The sequence below is a fragment of the Zingiber officinale genome, chromosome 8B (genome assembly GCF_018446385.1).
Source record: "Zingiber officinale cultivar Zhangliang chromosome 8B, Zo_v1.1, whole genome shotgun sequence".
Taxonomy (NCBI): Eukaryota; Viridiplantae; Streptophyta; class Magnoliopsida; order Zingiberales; family Zingiberaceae; genus Zingiber; species Zingiber officinale.
In genome coordinates, this window is record NC_056001.1 from 31,157,287 (window position 1) to 31,179,483 (window position 22,197).

Sequence of the window (22,197 nt, forward strand, 5' to 3'; positions counted from 1 at the left end):
ATGTTAATAAAAGAAAGATATTAATATAATAAATACTTGGTATGCTATTTGAAAATATGATATATATTAAGGTTCAAACCAATATATGATGCATTTATAATAGATTTTCAACTTTGGATGTTGGCTATTGCGTGAATTGTCACTAGCTTTTTTGGATTTATCATCTTCAATATTAATTAGGTACGTAACATCTAGATACCTAAATTAACAACAAAATTAAAAACTACAAGTATTTAAAAAAATAAATTTAAAAAGTACCCTAAATTATTTTGTAAAATAAATAATAGATGTAACTTTAGAAAAAAAAATTAAAAAATAATAAAATATAAAAACATATGATGAATAATTTAAAATGATTATATTATTATATGGTATATTCTTAGTTGAATTTTGAATATAAATCTATAGATTAATTCTATAAAATGGTACTTTTTAAAAAATTATTAAAATAATATTTTACAAATAATTTAATAGGAGAAAAACCAGAAAGGAATATATGGTTTACAAAATCACGATCCGGATCGTAGGATCGTACGATCCTACGATCCAAAAATCCAAAATCGATCCAGGATCACATAGAATCATTTTTTGCAGTAGAATCGCAGCAGGATCGGTAGGATCGGAACAGAATCGATAAGATCGGAGCAGAATCGGAGCAGGATCGATGAAAGCTTTGAGAAGTCATAACTTTTTACTCGGATTGAACCATAGGACCTATAATATATTAAATCAAAGTTCGTCCATAGATCTTTAATAAATTTCAAAATTTATCCTTAACCACCCTATTTCAAATCCAAAAATATCATTTAAATCCTTTTTGGTGTCTAAAAGATTTTATCTTTTTTTTCATCTTATTAGAGTTTTAAATTATTTAAACATATGCTTAATTATTTTTGAGTTAATTTTTATAAATAATATTCTATCATTTATTTTCTCCAAAATAATGAGTTTTTGGATGTCTATTGTCTAGTATTGTGTGACATCAACCAGTCTTTAGAAAAATATTTCCGACGTTCATATTTGAATCAAAGGATTCAATAGCTTCTGTTATATACGTTAGATGTTTTGTTGGCCTTTAAATTGAATTATCTTATAAATTAAGGAAATATTGTTGACATTGAATGTGTTATTATTATTGTGTTAATAGAAATATTATATTTTTTCATTTTATGATATGAAAACATAAATATTATTACTATACGAGAATGATAGTTGAATTACATGTTAATTTAAATTTGTATATGTAGTAATGTAATTTGAGGTGTTGAGTATAAATGATTGCATATATGTACAAAATTAGTTATTTATTTATATATAAATGAGTTTTAAATTTTTTTTTTAATTATTAATCATGTATGATAAGATTTTAAGGATTTTTTTGTAGGATCATAAGATTCTACAATCCGATCTTGATCGATCCAATCCTGATCTTAAATTAATTTTAGGTAGGATCATGATTCTACAAATTATGAATGAAAGAATCTTTTTTTTTCATTTATTACGATAAGAGCCTACATCCCGTTACTTGTATTACTATATATTTTACTTTTCCAAACTGTTATTAATTTTAATATTTTATAAGATCATGACTCCTATATAATTATAGGAGCTACAATCCTATATAATTGTATGATTTTATAGTCAATATTAATGGGTATTGGTCAGAAATAATGTATCAGCTTAATTAGTGTGCTCATATTATAATAGTTATATAATTGTTAAATCATAACCTTATCAGTATTGATAAAAATTAAAGTATTAATTAAAATAATTATTTTATAATAACTATAAAATTATAATTATTATAATTGTATAGTAGTGATGAGTTTGTAGACGTTACAATAATGTCAAAAACAAGTATAATTTCAAAAGTCAAATGTGGCTAGTGATAAAATAAAATAATTTTATTATAATAAATGAAAAGGAACACCTTGATTCTTATAATATTAAATAACAGAGCCTTTTGATTTTTACTCAATTTCATATCCAAACTATTTCTCAATTGTAATAAAAAAAATGTAATTATACTTTCCAAAATGTATTCAGTAATTCATTACTAAATTATATAAATAAAAATAAATTATAGAATTAATTTATAATCAATCGTCAAATAACCTGATTTTAAATGTTAAATTATAATGGTTGTATTGTTTAATAATTTTATATTTTTTAATGATATAAATAATTAAGGAAGTTATTTTGATTTTTTTATCTTATATGGAAATGTATTTGGTTGGAAAATAAACTATAAAAGAATGTTTTTGGTAAATATGAGGAATGGCACGTGACTACGAATTAAACCAATTCCCTGGTCAAAACAAATACCAACTCCACCCACCTTCTCCAGCCGTCGGTCTCTTCCGCAAAGGTCAAAAAGACTAATTCCATTCTCATCGACAGATCTAGTCCATCGCCAGATCCGCGATCAAGCGATCTCAATTCTCATCGACAGATCTAGTTCCACCGCCAGATCCACTAGATCGCGCTCCGACGTTGGCAGGTTGGGACGATGCACGACTTCTGCTTCACGATACCCTACGGGCTCCTGGTCCTCGTCGGCGGAGTCGTCGGCTATGTGCGGCGGGGGAGCACGGCGTCGCTGGCCGGAGGAGCGGGCTCCGGACTCGTCCTTCTCATCGCCGGATTCATCAGCCTCAAGGCGTTCGAGAAGCGGCAGAACTCGTACTTCGCCTTGGGCCTCGAGACTGGTAGGAAGTTCTCTTGGGTCAGCAGACCTAGATTTGCTGAAAATCTTGCAAATTTGTGCCTTCATGGGTGCCATTCTCAATGATCTGATTGTTTCTGTAATAAAATTGGATCTAGCTGCCACTTTTCAATGTGATAAATATTTTGCAGTTCTTATTGTGATTTCTTTCTGGAAAGGGGGAAATGCCGGCGTTGATCATGGTGCATTTGTTTTCTACTAATTGGAGCACATGAGCCTTGAGTTCACCCTAATAATTATTAGTCCTTCACGTTTCTTCATCTAAATTTGCAGTATTAATATCTGGTTTTTGAATGTATAATGTGAAAATGACAGTACTGCTTATTCTTCATCCATCCATGGGATTATCGTCATTTCTTAAATAGAATTGCATACGGAATACAGATTATTAGACTAAGTCACTCAAACAATTATAGAAGGGGATAGGATGGAATTACTGAATCAGGGTACAGAACCAAGAACGAGAATAATGAAAATAGTACCAAGGAATAAACCTTTCTTCCTAACACATGTTTTGATTAGCCAAAAGACCAGTATCATAGTGGGGCAAAGAAACAAAAAGAAAGGTGGTTTATGCTATTGCTTCTTATGGTAAGTGGGGTTGTATTAACCTGTTTCAACCTTGCAAACTTGTTTCCATAATGCTCACATGGTACATAGCCATTAGATGGATTTTCCATTACCAACTTGGTTGTTGCATAAAGTGGTAAGCAGATAAGAGAAACAATTACTACTATGTTACTCATTTTATGATATGACTTGTTTTATGGATATGTGCTTTACCATTGAAATTCTTATGAATAAAAAGAAGCATTCTTACAGTTAGTTTTTACCTTTTGGGGAATTATTGTAAACCCATAAACAACACACGTCACCATAAGTAGCTGGGTCCTGGGTGCTGAACTCAGTGATAACACATTCAAAGGCAATCAAGTAGCTTATTGAGTCAATTTCAACTTTAGTTTTAGGTTTCAATTTTAAATGGTCTTAGTGTAAAATGCAAAGAACCGACACTTTTGTACCTTGTTCGCATGATTGGTTTGTTTCCACGAATTAACTCATGGACAAGATGTTATGAGCTCAAACATTTCAGTTTGACGAAATTATTGTACAAGTTCGTGCACACACTTAGCTATTATCTAACGAGTATACTCATAATATATAAGCTCATCAAAAATTTCATTCAGAAGCTTGCAAAGAGTGTCACTGGAAAACTCATTTGATTGTTTGATAAGATGCTCATAGATTTGTGATACATAATCAACAGTACTAGTTTGTTAGAGTAGTGAAATTATGGATTCCAATGTCTATTGCACACTTGAATCAACCATAAGATTTAGTTAAATTCTACAATGGAGTTTGAGTTCAGATGAGGTTCCAAGGACTAGCTCGTATAGCATATAAAAGCTCATAGCTTGAGTTGATCATAAGTAGGCCAGTACTTGTTGAGTTGTTGTTTTGTTGTAAGTTACTTAAACTGATACTTGTTGACTAGTTTACTGCTTTCTTAAATTACGACCTTGTACTAAATTTTCTTCTCCACAACTGTTTTAGTAACACAATCTGTTAACTTGTCTCTTCGCAGTTTGCTCCCTTACCCTCACATATGTCATGGGAACAAGATACTTAGAGACTTCCAAGATAATGCCTGCTGGATTAGTTGCTGCTCTTAGGTATGCCTTTTGCTCTCTCTTCGCTTTGTGTGACTAGGCCACATGCCAAGTTTCTATTCCACGCAAGAACATCTGTTTGTTTTGTTTGATGGCATTGTGTTTTAGGCCCTGAGCCTGCATAGCAGAGTCATGCTTGCTTCACGCATTTTGTAATATTTATCTAATTAAGCAACCTTTATATTTTCATAATTCTAGGGAAATATCCATGGTGATAATATTGCCACATACTATTAATGAACTATTTAGTTTTGGTGCTGTATACTTTCCTGATAGTTTAGAAAGGAAACTGTGAGTGAAAATTCAGAGTGGGAGAAAATGTACACATTAGGTCAAGCAGGAATTACTAAAAATTGATATATGTTGGTTTTAAGAGTTTATTACAAAGTCAATTTTTGAGAGTTAAGAATAACCGAGAGCATTCTATTAAGCTAACCTAATAAATACTAAATTGAGGCCTCCAGTGGATTCCCAGTAAATAATTTTTCTTGTGAAAAAATCAGATCCATTGTTGGTATTCTTGATGTCCACAAGCTGGTGAATATTAACTAGTAGTTCATGTTTGTGAACTGAAAGAAAGCATTAACCAAGATCATTCATAGTTGATGTTAGAATTATGAAACCAATATGGCAGAAAGCCCATTATTTCTCTTAATATAATTGATGGATTGCGCTCGCTCTTTTATCCTTCTACTGAAAATTGAAGAGTTTCAACAAACATAAATGCATACTGAAAATTCATGAATTGCTTATCATGTGATCTCTATGCAGTGCATTGATGTCTCTGTTTTATCTGTACAAGATGGCAACTGGAGCAAATCATATTCCACCCAAAGCTGAATGAACATGACCATAAAAATCCGGAAAGCATTTAGCAGGTTAACATTGACCATAATCTGACATTATTTATGCAGGTGCTGTTATATTCCAAACACTATGAGCTATGTTTTGTTTTGGCAAACTGTATGCGCTATCTTGTTTGGAGGAACTTGCTCAATTTGTGACGACATTTTCACATCGGAGATGTGTTGCTTTATATCACTACTTAAAAGATCTCAACCAAAGGATCTAGAGGTGATGGGTTAGGCATGATTTATGTTAGCCCATGCTCGGTTGTGCTCACGGACTAGGTTAGGGTTGGACTATGTCTAGCATAACCTAGGCCGTTTCAGATCATTAGTGTCTGATACACTCGAATGACGGGAACTTTTTATTAAAAGTAAAGGTCTAAAGGTGAGAGAATTATATCCCAAGAACTTTCGATTAAAGTTAGATGTTCGATGGAGAATTGTGTCTACATCCTACATGGTGGAACGAAAACAAAGAGAATAATCTTAGGTTATGTTTACTTCATGGGATGGAAATAAGTGAGGAAATACGCAAATAAGCAAAGAGAAGGCGAGGAGAGGAAGAAATGTAGTTTACTTGAGATGGTTAAAAAAGGGGAGATGGAAGAGAGGAGATCTTATTAGCCTAATTAACCTTTGATGTGACAAAAAGATGATTTGCTCTTCCCAACACTCTTGTCAATTTGTTCCTAAATTAATATGAAGGAAATAAATCATTGATGGTTATTAACCATTAGTATAATGGTCAAAGTATGAGAGAAGACATGTTCAGATACGTTGAATTTTGACTCATGACCTAATGTGGTAAAATCGTATGTTTTAATCATCGCACTGTCTTGAGGGCACGCCTAATGAACCTTTGAGATTGCATAGAAGGGTGATGTTATGTCTCTTGGCTTCAAGGTTGTCGATGATTTCCATTTTGTCCCTAGGTTTTCTTGTGACCTTCGGAGCATGAAGTGGCCCTCAACTTAACATGGAAACACAAATTGTTGAGCTCCACATAATCTGGCCAGTTACAATGTACTTTTTATTAATTTTTATGGTTATTATTAAGGGTATGCAAGTAATATCATATTTTATAAGTCAATTATACCCTTTCCCACTTATTTTAATATTTAACTTTTAGAATTATTTCTCTATATTAATGATTAATTGCATTTTCAAATTACATGCATTTCTAAGTGACATGCAAATTATTAATAATTACATTTCCAAGATGACATGCATTTATGATAAGAGACATGTATTGATTAAAAGAGTTTCCTCGGATGAGTCTAGTGACTAGCGCATAAGGTGTTGTCATAATGAGGTCTGGGGTTCGAATCTCGATAAAATCGAGGTAAATACCTCTCTTATGTGCTAATCACTATTTCAAATACTAGTAGCCGTCCATGATTTACCTCCTCCGTGTTGACCTTGGGACGGGTTGGCAGAGGCACTGGGGGCGAGCGTATTCGCCTTTTTTGCCACATTGTATTGATTAAAAGAAGCCTTTATGAATACATATTTTCATTAAAATTTTTCAATAATATGAAATGTTCTTTTTTTATTGCAATGCTCTATTTTTAATTTGCAATGGTAAACCAAAATACACGGGAGACCATGCTAACATTAAGAAACTCATCTTAGGTGCAAAATCTAAAAAGTTTATTCTCTTAATAGTTTGATCCTCAATGTTATGCCGTATTAGATTTATTGTAGTTTGAGTGTTTGATAGGACCACCTCCATTGTTTCCTTACCTTGCCAATAAATATTATTTTTCATCCTTATTTTTGAAATGTTATTATTTTATATAAATTTGATACGGATTATGAGATATTCCCACCTCCATAATTTAGAGCCAATCCAAATTTCCATAATATATAACATATCATAATACGGATTATTGAATAAAATCGATCCTTATTTTTGTCTGAGCAAATCCAAAATCCGTACTTGCAATATTTTTCTCATAAATAATAATTCCAGGTACCGATTGGATAATATTGGTTTGATTGTTTACTTTGAGCTGAATATTAACTTTGGATTTTTAGTCGGATTGATATATATCTTAAAACTCAAATTCGAAATAAATAATATGAGTTGGGTGATAGCATAAAACATATTTTTATTTATAGCGCAATAGAACTGATCAACACATAGTATAAATCCAAAATAAAATCACTGTGCAAAAGAACTATCGGAAATCACAATCATAGAGACAGGTTTACGAGAAGCTTCTTCTTTCACGCATTCTAAAAACAGTTCATACATCTTCGACAAAGGAAATTCCTCCAGCAACATGTCCCTGACATATTCCTTTGTTGCTTCTTTGCAACTCCTAATCAGGAACTCTTTCATCTCGCCCTTCAGATCTTTTATTTCCTCCACAAGCTTCTTTTGTTCCTCCCTGAAATTAAGATATAACGCCTCCATGCTCTTAGGCGATGGAGGAACGGACCACTCGTTGCTTCAAATTTTCTTGATTAGTGTTCTTTGTGCCATTATCGTATAGGCAAATGGTAGATAATGATTTAGTTTAGTTCGTTTACATAAGATTAATATTTGACCATTAATTTACAATTAAGATGACATTTTGTATTATCTAGTCAATATATATTTCCTCGGAATATAATGGAATAGAGCACTAGTTATTAATATTAATTTTGTATACCAAATTAAGATTATACCAAATTAAGATGACGTTTTATATTCTCTAGTCAATACATACTTTCCGAGGATATATTGAAATTGAAGTATATGGGTTAACTTTTTAATTTAATTAAAAAATAAATAAAACTCACGGCATATCAAACATACAAAATTAAATAAATGTTTATATATCATTAAAACGCACTGTTTTGAAGGATTAACCATATATCAAACTTTTTTTGTTTATTATTGATTTTTTAATTGTATATATTTTTTTTAAAACCCAATTGATTATTTCTCTTCCGTATTGATCTCTACAAAATATACACCCTAACAATTGTACGTAATCTCGTACCTTTTTCTTTTGTCATCGATGTTCTCGCGTCTTTTTTCTCCCTCACTAGGTCATCCCGTGCTTTTCTCCTCCCTTATGGATGATACTCTCAAACGATACCATTTTCCTTTTCACTGATAATCGGCTTTTGCATTATTTCTCCCTCTTTTAGATAAGAACAAAAAAATAAGGATTTTTTATTCATTCGATTCATGGAAAACAGTATATTATTTTTTTTTTTTTAATTTCGAATTGATTCCAGATATTAAAAATAGAAAAATTTAGTGAACTATATAGAGTTGTTATTAATGTTAAAAAAACAAAATAAAAAAAATCAATTGAAAATTTAAATGAAAATCCAATTAAATTTTCCTAAGAAGAAAATACTTCAGAAATAAAATAATAATAAATCTAAATTAAAATCAATACTTATATTAAATAAAATAATGAATGAATAACTTATAGAATACTATTAATAATATTTGTTAAAATAATGTAATTAGAAACAAAAATATTTTCAAAATTAAAATCAATAAAGCAACAATATCTCATTAAAAATTAAATAATTCAACAATTTTATCAATTAAGAAAATATTATGAATCTTAAATATAAAATTTTAATCAATATTTTTTTCATCTAAAAAATAAAAATATTAATGTGGTGTCACGTACGGAGATTGACCCTCGAGTATAAAGGTAGAAGGTAGGGGTAAGCAGTCAACCCGCCAAACCGATCAACTCACTAATACCGACCCAAACCGAACCGAAAAAAATAAACTCGTCGGATATAGAGCAGGATGTAGAGTTTTGATATTGTATTATCTGATATAGTAGAGCCAGATAGTTTTTTACCCCAATTGCCGAACCAATTCTATCCGCGATCATCCCTAATCAAAATAATATCTCACTTATACTAATGAAATGTTCACAAACGTCGTGCAGATTTGGAGATCAGCAGAGGAAAATTAATGTATTAATGATTCGAGTGCAAGTCAAAAAGAACGGCGTAACATCCAAGTAATTGACAAATCGCCGAATATCTAATACATAAGAACCGTCAAATATAAGGCCGGATGTAGAGTCCTGATATTGCATTATCTGATTAGTAGGGTCGGATAGTTTTTTATCCCAATAACCGAACCAACCCGATCCGCGATCACCTCTAGAAGAAGGGAGCTTGACTACAAGACTCACCCGTCGAGTAGCGACGAAAGTCTGCCTTAGTGATTCGACGGTGCCGAGTGGAAGGGTCGTCGCTCAACGGTAAACGCTAGGTAGCCAAGTGCGGGAAGGACGCACTTCTGGTGTACCAGCTATCGTGCCCACGGTAAACGCTAGGTAGCCAAGTGCAGAGCGGATAACTGCTAAAAGCATCTAAGTAGCAAGCCCAGCTCAAGATGAGTGCTTTCTGATTCCGACTTCCCCAGAGTCCCCGATGGCACAACCGAGACAGCGACGGGTTCTCTGTCCCGTTGACGGGTTCTATGGACCGAAAGTAATCGACCAGGATCATTCAATACGACAGTATGAACATGATACCAACGCAAACCCATGGAAATACCCCTTTATAAAAAAAAAACTAGACACTATGTCACTTTATTTTATCGCATTGGAATTGGAAAAGATTATACTATGTACCTAACTTTTCAGTAGATTATGTATGAGAAACGATTAATATTTATTCTGTTTCATTGAAAATAAGGTAAAAATTCTATTCGTAAGAACAAAGAGAAGTGGATCTATTCTGTTCATAAGAATCGACACATTGATTTCTCCGTTTCATTTTGATTTTGAACTGTTGGCATCCAAAGGTGCATGTACGGCTCCTAAAGGACTAAAGGATAGGATTTTTTTTTTTATCCTAATCAACCGACTTTATCGAGAAAGATTAATTTTTTTAGGACAAGAGATCAAGGAGGAGATCTCGAATACTATTGCTAGTCTCATGGTATATCTAAGTATAGAAGATCAGACTAATTAAAGATCTTTATTTATTTATAAACTCTCCTGGCGGATGGCTAATATCAAGAATAGCTATTTTTGATACTATGCAATTTGTGACGCTGGGCGTGCATACAATATGCATGGGAATAGCCGCTTCGATGGCATCTTTCATCCTGGCCGGAGGAAAAATTACCAAACATCTAGCATTCCCTCACACTTGGCGCCAATGATTTGAAAAAAAAAAGAAACACTATGCCTTTGCCATATTGAATATGAATAATAAGTAATAATAACATGACACTTCGAGTTCCATCTAAACAAATCATTATTTTATTTTATTGTTTTTCATAACATGAGATTTTGTATCGAGATAGTAGTATGAAACAAAGAGTATTTCTTATTTGTTGATTTTATGGTTCTTATTTGTTGATTTTATGGGTCGGGAGTACTTTTAGTATCACAAACTTTTTTCCTTATTTGATCGTATCAGAAGGGAACTTTGGGATTGCTAAATCATAGATAAGATATCTATATAAAACAACAAAACTATCATAGTATTTTTTACTCCTACAAAAGGAAGGGTGGTAAATGGATAATTCAACGATCTGAATCAGATAAATTCGATTTCTTCGATAGCATAGAAGAGAAGAATAAAGTAAATTCCGTTGTGGAGCCGTATGTAACATAGAAATGCCCGTACGATTGTTCAATTCCATTTTCTTCTTTTTATTTTTTTTATCCTTAAATTTAGCCCAATCATGCGTGATAGAAGAACTTGTTATATCAATAACATTAGGTTAGGATTATAATTCATTAACCTGCTAGTTCTTTTTATGATGGAAGATGAGACTGATAGTGAAACTTTGCGAAACCCTCACAAAGGTTTATGTACAAAGAACAGGTATGCCTCTTTGGGTTGTAGCCCAAGACATAGAAAGAGATATTTTTATGTCAGCAAAAGAAGCCCAAGCTCACGAAATTGTTGATCTTGTAGGAGTGGATCTTGAGGATGTATGATGTGTGATCAATGGTTACTGAGTAGATCTCGTCTTATGAGATGGTGTCCCAGATTTATTATTATTATTATTATTATTATCTTAAAACTATCATATTAGAATAATTTTTACAATAAATTTAATACTAATTAAAAAATAAAATTATATATTTATAGCTTTTCATATACAATATGTATATACTTATGTATTATAATATAATATAATGATTTTTAAGTCCAATGATTATCGTTTTAACAAACTTCTCCACTTATTATTATTATTTTGAAATTTCCACTTATTATATCATTATTAGGGTATACGAACCGTCCTTATAACTTCATTTTGGATCGTAAAGATCTCTCAAGTATCAGAACCGTATTTTCACGTGCTCTACTCTCTTTCTCAAAAAAATGGTTGTACAAAGACAATGGACTAAAGATGAAGAGTCTCAATTGCTCTTCTACATGGTTTGCAATGACAAATCAAAAGATACGGGAGACCATGTTGTGGTTAAGAAACTCATCTTGGGTGCAGTGAAGTTGATTTCGGAGTTTTTCAACAAGACTATAACGGTCGAGGATATTACGCTGAGGCTTGAAAAGTATCAACATACTTTCGACAGGTTCAAGTGGTTCTTGTCATGCGAGGGAGACACCCATTTGTTACCTGAATATGTAATTCTCGTCGAACCATCATATTACAACAAGTTCAAGTTCAAAGAGGTACTAACTTTATTCTTCCTCTGTTGTTAGTTTCCTTTATTATATATTATTCTACTAATTGAATCTTCTCTAGGCCAATGAGCCTGCTGAGCATTCCGCCACTTTAGAATGCATGGATTGCCTAATGATAATAATGGAAATAATCTTTAATTGATTTCAATCAATTGAGATTTATTATATTTGACACACAATCAATATCGACATGAATAGAAAAAATACTATTTCCAAGTCTATTATATTACTATGTTTATAATTATTATGATTGTATGCCTTATTTAATCTTTCCATTATTGTGTTGGATAATTTGTATAAATAAGCCTATTGACTTTAATAATAAGATTATCAAAAAGCTTTATATTATTTCTTTTCTCTATCTATTGATTTCAACATGGTATCAGAGTCATCTTCTCTCATTCTTGATTTTCCTCTTCTGAATTTTTATTACAGCAGCTATAGGAATTTCTACATCGAGGTTTGATATCATCGTCTACAGTGCGGCAATCTCGACAACTTCGGCAATAGCAACTTTTCTTCTCCTTTCATCAACAACTCTTTTTTTATCAATAATAGCAACTTCGATAACATTAATTGTAGCAAGACAAAGTTATTATTTGTTCGTTTTATTTTTCTCTTTGTATTTTTTCTCTCTTTCTCTGTGTTTTTTTTCTCTTCTATTTCTTTTAGAAAAAAAAAAATGAGCAGAAAAAAGCGTGCAAAAAAAAAAACAAAGGAAAAAAAGCAAAAAAAAAATAATAGAGAAAAAAAAACCAAAAAAAAAAAGAGTGAAAAAAACATATCTTTTCTATAGTCTTATTTTTCTCTCTTTTCTCTGCCTGTTCTCCTGTCATTATTCTCCTATTAATTAGTCTTGTTATTATCTATTGTTGTTCATCTTCATCGTAGCAAGTGCTTTTATTCACCACCGATAGTGCCAAGTATTATTTTGAACCACCAAAATTTTTTTCAATAAGGTCTATTACTATTAAGGGACGAGTTATTTATTTTCGATGTTAGATACTCAACGACATCAAAGTGGCAAAAAGCAAAGTTTAGATCGATGTCAAATTTGTCACATCGTTGGTCATACTGGTATTCATTGCTCTAGAAGATTTGATTGGTCTTATAGTCGGAGAAGATGTCAAATTTCTCTCAGAATTGGACATATTGGTATTCAATATCCTAAAAGATTTAACTCAAATTTTGCTGGTGGTCCTACAGCATTGGGACAACCAACTATTTCACAAGGAGAGCACGCATATTCAAATCGACCGCCACCTTCTTGGCATTCTACAACTTAGTTATCTCATTCTGGAGCATTCTCACATTCTATCTCTCTTAATATAGTTTCATTGACTCTTGAGAACCCAGGATGACATCCGGATTCTGGAGCAACTCATCATGTTACACCGGAATATAATATTATCACAGAAGCTTCGCCTTATGATGAACCCGACATGGTACAGATAGGTAATGTCTCAGGTTTGCAAATTACTCACATTGGAAATTCATCTTTTTACTCATGCGATCGTACTTTTCGCATGCGCAACACTCTTCATGTTCCTTCTATTATTAAAAATTTACTTTCCGTTCGCCAGTTTGCTCTTAATAATAATGTGTTCTTTGAATTTCATCCTCATCATTGTCTTGTGAAGGATCTCACAACAGAAAATATTCTATTTCGAGGAAATATTAAAGGACGGTCTTTATCATCTTCAACCCACCTATACTAATGCGTTTGTTGGAGAATGCACCGATAAATTCTCTTGGCATGCACATCTTGGTTATCCGTCTCTACGTGTTGTTCAAAATATCATTAACCAATATGGTTTACCAATTTCTTTAGCATCTTCTTCTCATTTATGCGAAGTTTGCATGAAAAAAAATCTCATAAATTACTTTTTGTGTCTTCTTCTCGCACTTCTAGTTTTTCTTTAGAAATTATTCACTCTGATATGTGGGGTCCTGCTCCTATTCTATCTAATTAAGGTTTTCTTTATTGTATTATTTTTATTGACAATTTTAGCAAGTTTACTTGGATTTTTCCTATAAAAAGAAAGTTTGATCTCTTTGATATTTTTTGTCGATTTCAAAAACAGGTTGAGCGCTATTTTTATCGTAAATCCTCTCCCTTCATTCTGATTGGGGTAGAGAGTATCAAGCGCTTCATCGTCATCTTACTTCCTCTGACATCATCCATCGAGTCTCTTGTCCCCACACTCCTGAACAAAATAGATCCGCCGAGAGAAAACATCGTCATGTGGTTGAAACTGTCTTAGCTCTTCTTAATCATGCCTCGGTTCCTCTTAAATTTTGGGATGATGCCGTCCAAACCGTAGTCTACCTTATCAATCGTTTACCCACTCCACTACTTCAAAATAAGTGTCCCTTGGAAATACTTTAAATTGTCTTCCAAATTACTCCTTCTTTCGTATCTTTGGTTGCGCATGTTATCCTTGGCTACAACCTTACTCTAAGCACAAGTTAAACCCTCATTCTTTACAATGTATTTTCCTTGATTATAGTAATTTGCATCATGGGTACCGTTGCCTCCAGATTTCGACCGGTCGAATATATATTTCTCAACATGCTACTTTTGATGAATCTCTATTTCCGTTTGCAGTTACTACCTCAGATCCTCCTTCGGATAATCAAGGCAACTATCTAATATCACCCAGCAACATACTAGAAGCCCCACATATTGATTCATCGGGACATATTGAAAGTACCAGGGGGATGATATCTTGGGTCCTGCTCCATCTCCACGAGTTCCTGTAGACTCGACGGCTAGTGGTGATCCACTCTCTAGTTTTGATTCTCATCTGTCTGACCACTCTTCTCCAAGTAGCTCTGATGATGATATTCCTCGATGGATGTTTCCTTTAATCGATATTTATGCACGATGTCAACCAGTTTCCACTTGTTATCCTCTTCCACGTGCTCTTATCGCTTCTTCAAATTTTGTTGAATCTTCTAGTTTTACACAGGCAGTCAAAGATCCAAATTGGCGTGTTGCGATGGCTACAAAATTTGATGTTCTTCTTCATAATGCAACCTGGAGCTTAGTCCCTCGTACCCCATCTATAAATATTGTGGGCTTTAAATATGTTTACCGAATTAAGTATTGTGCAGATGCTTCTATTGAATGTTATAAAACTCGCCTTATTGCTAAAGGCTTTAATCAACAACCAGGTATTGACTTCAATGATACTTTTAGTCTAGTCGTCAAAATTATATCAGATTACTACTATCTATAGTTGTAAGCTCCAATTGGTCAATACGTCAATTAGATGTTTCCAATGCTTTCCTTCATGAACAACTTGAAGAAACTGTTTATATAGAGCAAACTCCTGGATTCATCCATCCGCAACTTTCAACACATGTGTGTCAACTTCAGAAATCTATATATGCTCTTCGACAAGCACCTCGTGCATGGTTTCATCATCTATCTACTTGACTTCATACTCAGGGATTTTCTGACTCAAAAACAGACTTTTCCCTATTCTACAAATGTCATGAGGAATTTTTAATATTTATTCTGATTTATGTGGATGATATATTTCTTGGGGTAATTTCCCTAGGTCATGTTTGACCAGTTTGACTAAGCTTGAGTTGAGTCAAGCATGAGTCGGGTTTTGAGTTTTGATGTTTGACAATATAAGGAGATTGATAATGTATGGAGATTGCTAGGGCAATTATCCGGTTGTGGAGATGGTCAAAGGGTTGACCAGGTTGATAAGAAGACAAGTCAAAAAGGTCAGGGATGACAGGAGACTTGACTGGGTGGAGGTTAGGCGTCTGGAAGTCCTAACTGGAGGTTAGGCGTCTGGAAGTCCTAACTGGAAGTTAGGTAGTAGTGAAGTCCTAACTGGAGTTTAGGCAGTGATGGAAAGTTCTAACTGGATGTTAGGCATTTGGAAAGTCCAAGTGTGATCTTGGCAAAGGAGAAAGTCCTGGTGAGGAGTCAGGCAATAGGAAAGTCCAAGTGTGATTTTGACAAAGGAGAAAGTCCTGGTGAGGAGCCATGCAATTGGAAAGTCCAAGTGTGATCTTGGCAAAGGTTGTAAGTCCAAGCATGTGGTCTTGGGAAGGTAAGTCCTAGTGTGACTTGGCAAGGAGTACTTGACAACTAGGATGAGGCCGAAGAAAGCTCTTGAAGGCAAGGCGTGAAGGATGGGGAGATATCCGAGGGACGCAAGGCTGATGGAGGAGGCTAGAAGGCTAGTTCGAGGTTGGTCGAGTGTGACCAAATGCTAGGCATGGAGACCCAACAGGTCACGGTTGACCAGGAGTTGGGTTGGAGATTTTGGACTTGAGTTTGAGTCAAGTCCAGGCTGGTCAATCGATCAGGCCATCGATTGAATAGGGTCCAATCGATCGGTCGATCGATTGAACAAGGTCCAATCGATCGGTCGATCGATTGAACAGGGTCCAATCGATCGGTCGATCGATTGAACAAGGTCCAATCGATCGGTCGATCGATTGAACAGGGTCCAATCGATCGGTCGATCGATTGGACTGTGCTGCGAGTGTGGGATGACCCCAATCGATCGACCGATCGATTGGAGCATTATTCGCAAGCACAGAGGTCTTCCCAATCGATCGGGCGATCGATTGAGAGCTGCCAATCAATCGGTCGATCGATTGGGCAGCAGAAGCTCTCGTGCGGACGCGAGAGCACAGAAAGGCTCTGAATCGATCGACCGATCGATTCAGGCAGTCCCAATCGATTGGTCGATCGATTGGGAAGTGACCGTTGCGCAGGTTGCAGACGATGGACGACTGGGATTGCTGGGTGCTGATGTGGCAATCGATTGGGGATGGATTGGATCGATTGGGAGCACTGTTTAAAGCCTTGGCGAAGTATTTTCTCCGCAGTTTTTTGCGAACTTTCTTCCTGCGATTTTGCTGCGATCTTCAGCGACTTTCTCCAATCTTCAACGCCAGTTCTTGAAGGCTCTTGGGAGTGTTCTCTTAAGGTTCAAGAGGCAACAACAAACACAAGTAAGCAAGAAGAGAGTGTCTTTCCGTGTATTTGTATTACTTCTTATATTTTTGTGTGTATTGTTGTGTGAGTTTGTACGAGGCTTTTCTGCCTCCGGCTGCGACCGAGAAGGAGTGTTTCATAGTGGAAATAGCGTGTCGTGTGTGGATCCTTGGATTAGTCACCTCTTCTTGAGGTGAATACCAACTAAATCTACTTGTTAGCATTGCATAGTTTGTCTTCGAGTTGTATTCCGCTGCAAACCATCAAGACGAAGCAAACGACGCAAGCGCGCGACGAACCGCTAATCACCCCCCTCTAGCAGGCACAAAGGTCCCTACAATATTAATAACTAGTAGTGATCAAAATGACATTACTACTTTATTACATCTTCTTCGTCAAGAGTTTCCTATTCGGGATATTGGCAATGCTCGTTTTTTCCTTGGCATAGAGTTTCTCTCACATTCTGAAGGTTGTCTTCTCTCTCAGAGCAAATACATTATTAGGCTCTTACAACGAACTAAAATGGATAGTGCACATCCTATCTCCACACCAATCATTGAGGGTGGTTTCACTGCACCTTCATCCTCCTCTTCGATGTCTGACCCCCAGATCTATCGTAGTATTGTTGGTGCCCTACAATATGCCATAATTACACGACCCGATATTGCTTTTGCTATGAATCGTGTCTGTCAATTTATGCATGCTCCTACTGAACATCATTGGGAAGGTGTTAAGCGAATTCTTCGATATCTCAAAGAAACTATTTTACATAGTCTTCTTTTATATTGTCAGTTTTCACGAGAGTTGATTGTCTACAGTGATGCAGATTGGGCTGGATCTCCTGAAGATAGACGTTCTACTAGTAGATATGCTATATTTCTTGGGCGAAATCTTGTTTCCTGGCTTTCAAAGAAGCAACCTACAGTCTCTCGCTCGAGTATTGAAGCTGAATATAAAGCTATCGTAACGCAACGTCAGAAATTATTTGGCTATAATCTCTTCTTTCAGAATTATACTTTTTCCCAACCGCTACGCCTAAAATATGGTGTGATAATATTGGAGCAACTTAGATTGTGGCAAATCCTTTTTTTCATGCTCGTACCAAGCATGTAGAGATTGATTTTCATTTTGTTCATAAGCGTATAACGACTCGACAACTTTCGATTTCTTATATCTCTACGGAAGATCAAATTGCTGATATATTTACTAAGTCATTATCTAGATAACGTTTCACCAAGTTAGCACTCAAACTCAACGTTCAGACACTCCCGTTGAGTTTGTTGGGGGTAATGATAATAATGGAAATAATCTTTAATTGATTTTAATCAATTGAGATTTATTATATTTGGCACACAATTAAGATCGACATGAATAGGAGAAATAATATTTCTAAGTCTATTATATTACTATGTTTATAATTATTATGATTGTATGTCTTATTTAATCTTTCCATTATTGTGTTGGATAATTTGTATAAATAAATTTATTGGCTTTAGTAATAAAATTATCAAAAAAAAATTATATTATTTATTTCCTCTACCTTGATCTCAACACTGTCATCTTATCATCAACTTGAAATTCTATTTGGAAAAGGGGGGATGTCAACCCTTGATTATCGTTGGTTGTTTCTATCTATGCATGGGGACAAGGTGTGGTTGGGTGAACCAAGCCATAGAAGGATTGACTGGTGAAGGGGCTGATCTTGTATTGATGTTTTGGTCATGGGAAAAGCAAAGATTTGCCTGTTATTTTGTTATGTTTCGCTTATAATTAAACTATATCTATGTTTTCTCTTGTCCAAGATGAATTGGGTAGTTGCATATCTATTGCATGTTTTATTTAAGCTGCAAGTTTTTATTTTGGGTTTACTTTATATGTACTACGCTGCAATCAGATCAGCTTGTTTTTTTGTTTGGTCAGCAAAATTAAGTACAGATTTTTTATTTTTAACGTAAGTGATATTAATATATAAAAATATGTTTGATTAAGATATATTTCAAATCCAAATTTAATGAACAATTTGGGCCAGGCTAGCATGTGTACTACATTCAATTTCTCGATTCAGATCAACTTGATTTTTTAGTCAACAAAATTAATTATAATTTTTTTTTTAACGTAAGTGATATTAGTATTCGATTAAGATATATTTTAAATCCAAATTTAATATACAATTTGTCCCTCATGTGTACTAAGTTGGGATCAACTCAATTTCTCGTTTCAGATCAACTAGATTTTTTGTTAACAAAATTAAGTATAGATTTTTTAATTTTAACGTAAATGATATTGGTACATAAAAATATGTTCTATTAAGATATATTTCAAATCACAATTTAGACAATCATGTGTACTACATTGGTCCAGATGATCCTTATTTCGATAACCGTTCAGATCAATTTACATGGATCAGCTCAGTTGCTCGATCGATTCAAATCAGCTTGATTTTTGTTGGGTCACCAACATTTATTACAATTTTTGTTCTTTTAACATTTGTGGAAATACTACATCAAAATTTGTTTAATGCCCTCTATCCATTGATACACTAATTGACTTGGCTACTTTGTGTATCAACGACTGGTTAATTCAAGTCTAACATGTACATCTCTTGTGCAAAATTTCTCCTACCTCTCCCTCCACGACATCCACCTCTTGTGCCCCTAGTATTTCTCCTACCTCCCCTTGCATTAGTTTCACTTGCAGAAATGAATCGATTAGTCCTCGATTAGTCTACCACGGGGTTGGGTAACTCGAGGATCCAACACAGGTGTGCCTTCAACCATAGTTTACAAAATCGCGATCCGGATCATAGGATCGTACGATCCTATGATCCGGAAATCCAAAAACGATCCAGGATCGTGCAGAATCGCTTTTTGCAGTAGGATCGCAGTAGGATCGGTAGGATCAGAACAGAATCGGTAGGACCGGAACAGAATCAGAGCAGGATATGTGGAAGCTTTAAGAGGTCATAACTTTTGACTCGGATTGAACCACGTGACCTATAATATATCAAATCAAAGTTCGTTCAGAGATCTTTAATAAATTTTAAAGCTTATCCTTAACCATCCTATTTCAAATCCAAAAAATATCATTTAAATTCTTTTCGGATGTCTAGAAGATTTTATTTTTTTTATTATCTTTTTTTCATCTTATTAGGGTTTTAAATTATTTAAACATATGTTTAATTATTTTTGAGTTAGTTTTTTATCAATAATATTCTGTCATTTATTTTTCCCAAAATAATGAGTTTTTGGATGCCTATCGTCTAGAATTGTGTGACATCAACCAGTCTTTAGAAAATTATTTCCGACGTTCATATTTGAATCAAAGAATTCAATAGCTTCTGTTATATGCGTTAGGTACTTGTTGGCCTTTAAATTGAATTATCTTATAAACCAAAGAAATATTTTTGACATTGAATGTGTTATTATTATTGTGTTAATAGAAATTTTATATTCTTTCATTTTATGATATGAAAATATAAATATTATTACTATACGAAAATGATAGTTGAATTATAAGTTAATTTCAATTTATACATGTAGTAATGTAATTTGAGATGTTGAGTGTAAATGATTGCATATATATACAAAATTAGTTATTTATTTATATGTACATGAGTTTTTAAAGTATTTTTTCTAATTATTAATTAATCATGTATGATAAGATTTTAAGAATTTTTGGTAGGATCATACGATTCTACGATCCGATTCTGACCGATCCGATCCGATCCTGACCTTAAATTGATTCTACGTAGGATCACGATTCTATAAACTATACCTCCAACTACTTGTTCTTCTGCCATATGTTCTATTGACTGTGCTTGTTCTTCTGCCATATGTTCAAAATAAGCATGCATTCCCTCACTTCTTTGTGTAGAAATCATACCTGCCCAAAAAGTGTGATTCAAGTAAATAGGCACCCAGTTTTCTCTATCGTCGTATAGAGCTTTCAGCCATTCACTTCCTTCCATTCCATGACTCCTTACAAATTCAGCCCATTTACTCTCAAAAGTACCAATGGTAATGCTGTCATACACCATTGCTTTGAACTCAACAACTGCCTTGTCAAAATCAACCGCATTCTTGAACTTCTGGGGCACTTTCGACAGAATATGCCACAAGCAAAATTGATGATAGTGTTGGGCATCACATCCCTTAGGGCTGCAGGCTATTTTAATACTCTCACACTGCTCCGTTAATGTAGCAGTAGGATGAATGTTTCCCATTGCCTCGAGCCAATTCATGAAGAGCCACTTGAATGATCTTGCATCTTCATGTGTAACCAAGGCACACCCTAATAAAATGGACTGACCATGATGATTATATTGATGCCGACGAACGTGGCAAAAGGCATCTTATATTTATTAACCAAGTAAGTTGTGTCGAAGCTTATAACATCATGAAATTCTTCATATGCAGCTTTGCTTCGGGGATGAATCCACAACACATTGCATTGCCTGCCTTCATCATCAACATCCATCAAATGAAAGAAGTTCCTGTCCCTCAATTGCATTGTTATAAAGAGCTTGCGAATGCCCTCAGCATCTCCATCACCAAGTCTTGACATTCTTCTCTTCACCATAAAATTTCTGCAATCTTTAGGAAGACATCCTAAATTCTAAGGTCTACCAGCTTGAACTTCTAATAGCTTGATATTCTTGCATGGCCTTCGACCGACAATGTTCGTAAGCTTCTAATTGTCTTTTTCATGTTCACTGACAAAGACCTATGTCTTGACATTAAAATTGACATTTCAGGATTAAAATCATGATTGTGGTTTATGCATATTTTCGAAACCACTCAACACCCATTTACTTACTTGATTATTGCATTAATTTTAGCTGGGCAATTTATTCTTTTTAAGAAATTTCAAACCGTTGTTTTCTATCCCGATCACAAATAATCACTACATACTTATCTTCTTCACTAACCTTGTGAGCTGCTCTTTTTGCAATGCTAAAGCCTTTGAGTCGGGCGTGTTTTTGATAAGCTGTGAACGTACTATCAATACTATCAAATATCATACCAGGCGAATGTCCGACTTCAACATTTAAATTCTTCGAGAATCCTTTCATAATATGGGTCCTATCGACTTCGTCTGAGTTGGATTGGTGTCCATGCTCTGAATTTTTCTCAAACAAATTTTCATCATCAAAATAAAAAATTTCTGCCATCAAAGAATCCCTATTCTTGAAGTTTTTGATCTCCATAATTTTTTATAGAGAAGAAGAAGAGAATAGTTTTTGATAGAGAAGAAGAATAGAATTGATGTTGTGATTTTTAATTTTAATATCAATTTTATTTCTAGACTAATTAAAGTCAGAATAGTATAATTAAGAACTAA

The 22,197-nt window shown here is 34.1% G+C and overlaps 2 protein-coding genes across 2 annotated transcripts; one reads left to right on the forward strand and one right to left on the reverse strand.

Moving 5' to 3' along the window:
* The first annotated feature begins 2,336 nt into the window (after window positions 1-2,336).
* On the forward strand, window positions 2,337-5,410 carry LOC122013391 (protein FATTY ACID EXPORT 5-like). Its single transcript, XM_042569654.1, has 3 exons — window positions 2,337-2,708; window positions 4,311-4,398; window positions 5,167-5,410. Exons 1-3 carry the CDS (start codon window positions 2,510-2,512, stop codon window positions 5,237-5,239), a joined length of 360 nt encoding a protein of 119 aa, XP_042425588.1. The 5' UTR covers window positions 2,337-2,509; the 3' UTR covers window positions 5,240-5,410.
* A 1,997-nt stretch (window positions 5,411-7,407) lies between these two features.
* Window positions 7,408-21,420, reverse strand: LOC122013640 (protein FAR1-RELATED SEQUENCE 6-like). Its single transcript, XM_042569888.1, has 3 exons — window positions 21,166-21,420; window positions 20,589-21,106; window positions 7,408-7,636 (listed from the first exon to the last, which is right to left on the reverse strand). The coding sequence occupies exons 1-3, from the start codon at window positions 21,418-21,420 to the stop codon at window positions 7,408-7,410; spliced, it is 1,002 nt and encodes a 333-aa protein (XP_042425822.1).
* Window positions 21,421-22,197: the final 777 nt, after the last annotated feature.

Excerpts from the sequence above, each read along its gene's own strand:
- LOC122013391 (XM_042569654.1), top strand. The coding sequence starts at position 2,510 with ATGCACGACTTCTGCTTCACGATACCCTACGGGCTCCTGGTCCTCGTC. Across the intron at positions 2,709-4,310 it reads CGCCTTGGGCCTCGAGACTG|TTTGCTCCCTTACCCTCACA; the intron begins GTAGGAAGTTCT and ends GTCTCTTCGCAG. Across the intron at positions 4,399-5,166 it reads GGATTAGTTGCTGCTCTTAG|TGCATTGATGTCTCTGTTTT; the intron begins GTATGCCTTTTG and ends ATCTCTATGCAG.
- LOC122013640 (XM_042569888.1), bottom strand. The coding sequence starts at position 21,420 with ATGTCAAGACTTGGTGATGGAGATGCTGAGGGCATTCGCAAGCTCTTT. Across the intron at positions 21,107-21,165 it reads GCATCAATATAATCATCATG|TGGCTCTTCATGAATTGGCT; the intron begins GTCAGTCCATTT and ends AGATCATTCAAG. Across the intron at positions 7,637-20,588 it reads CTACGTAGAATCAATTTAAG|GGAGGAACAAAAGAAGCTTG; the intron begins GTCAGGATCGGA and ends TCTTAATTTCAG.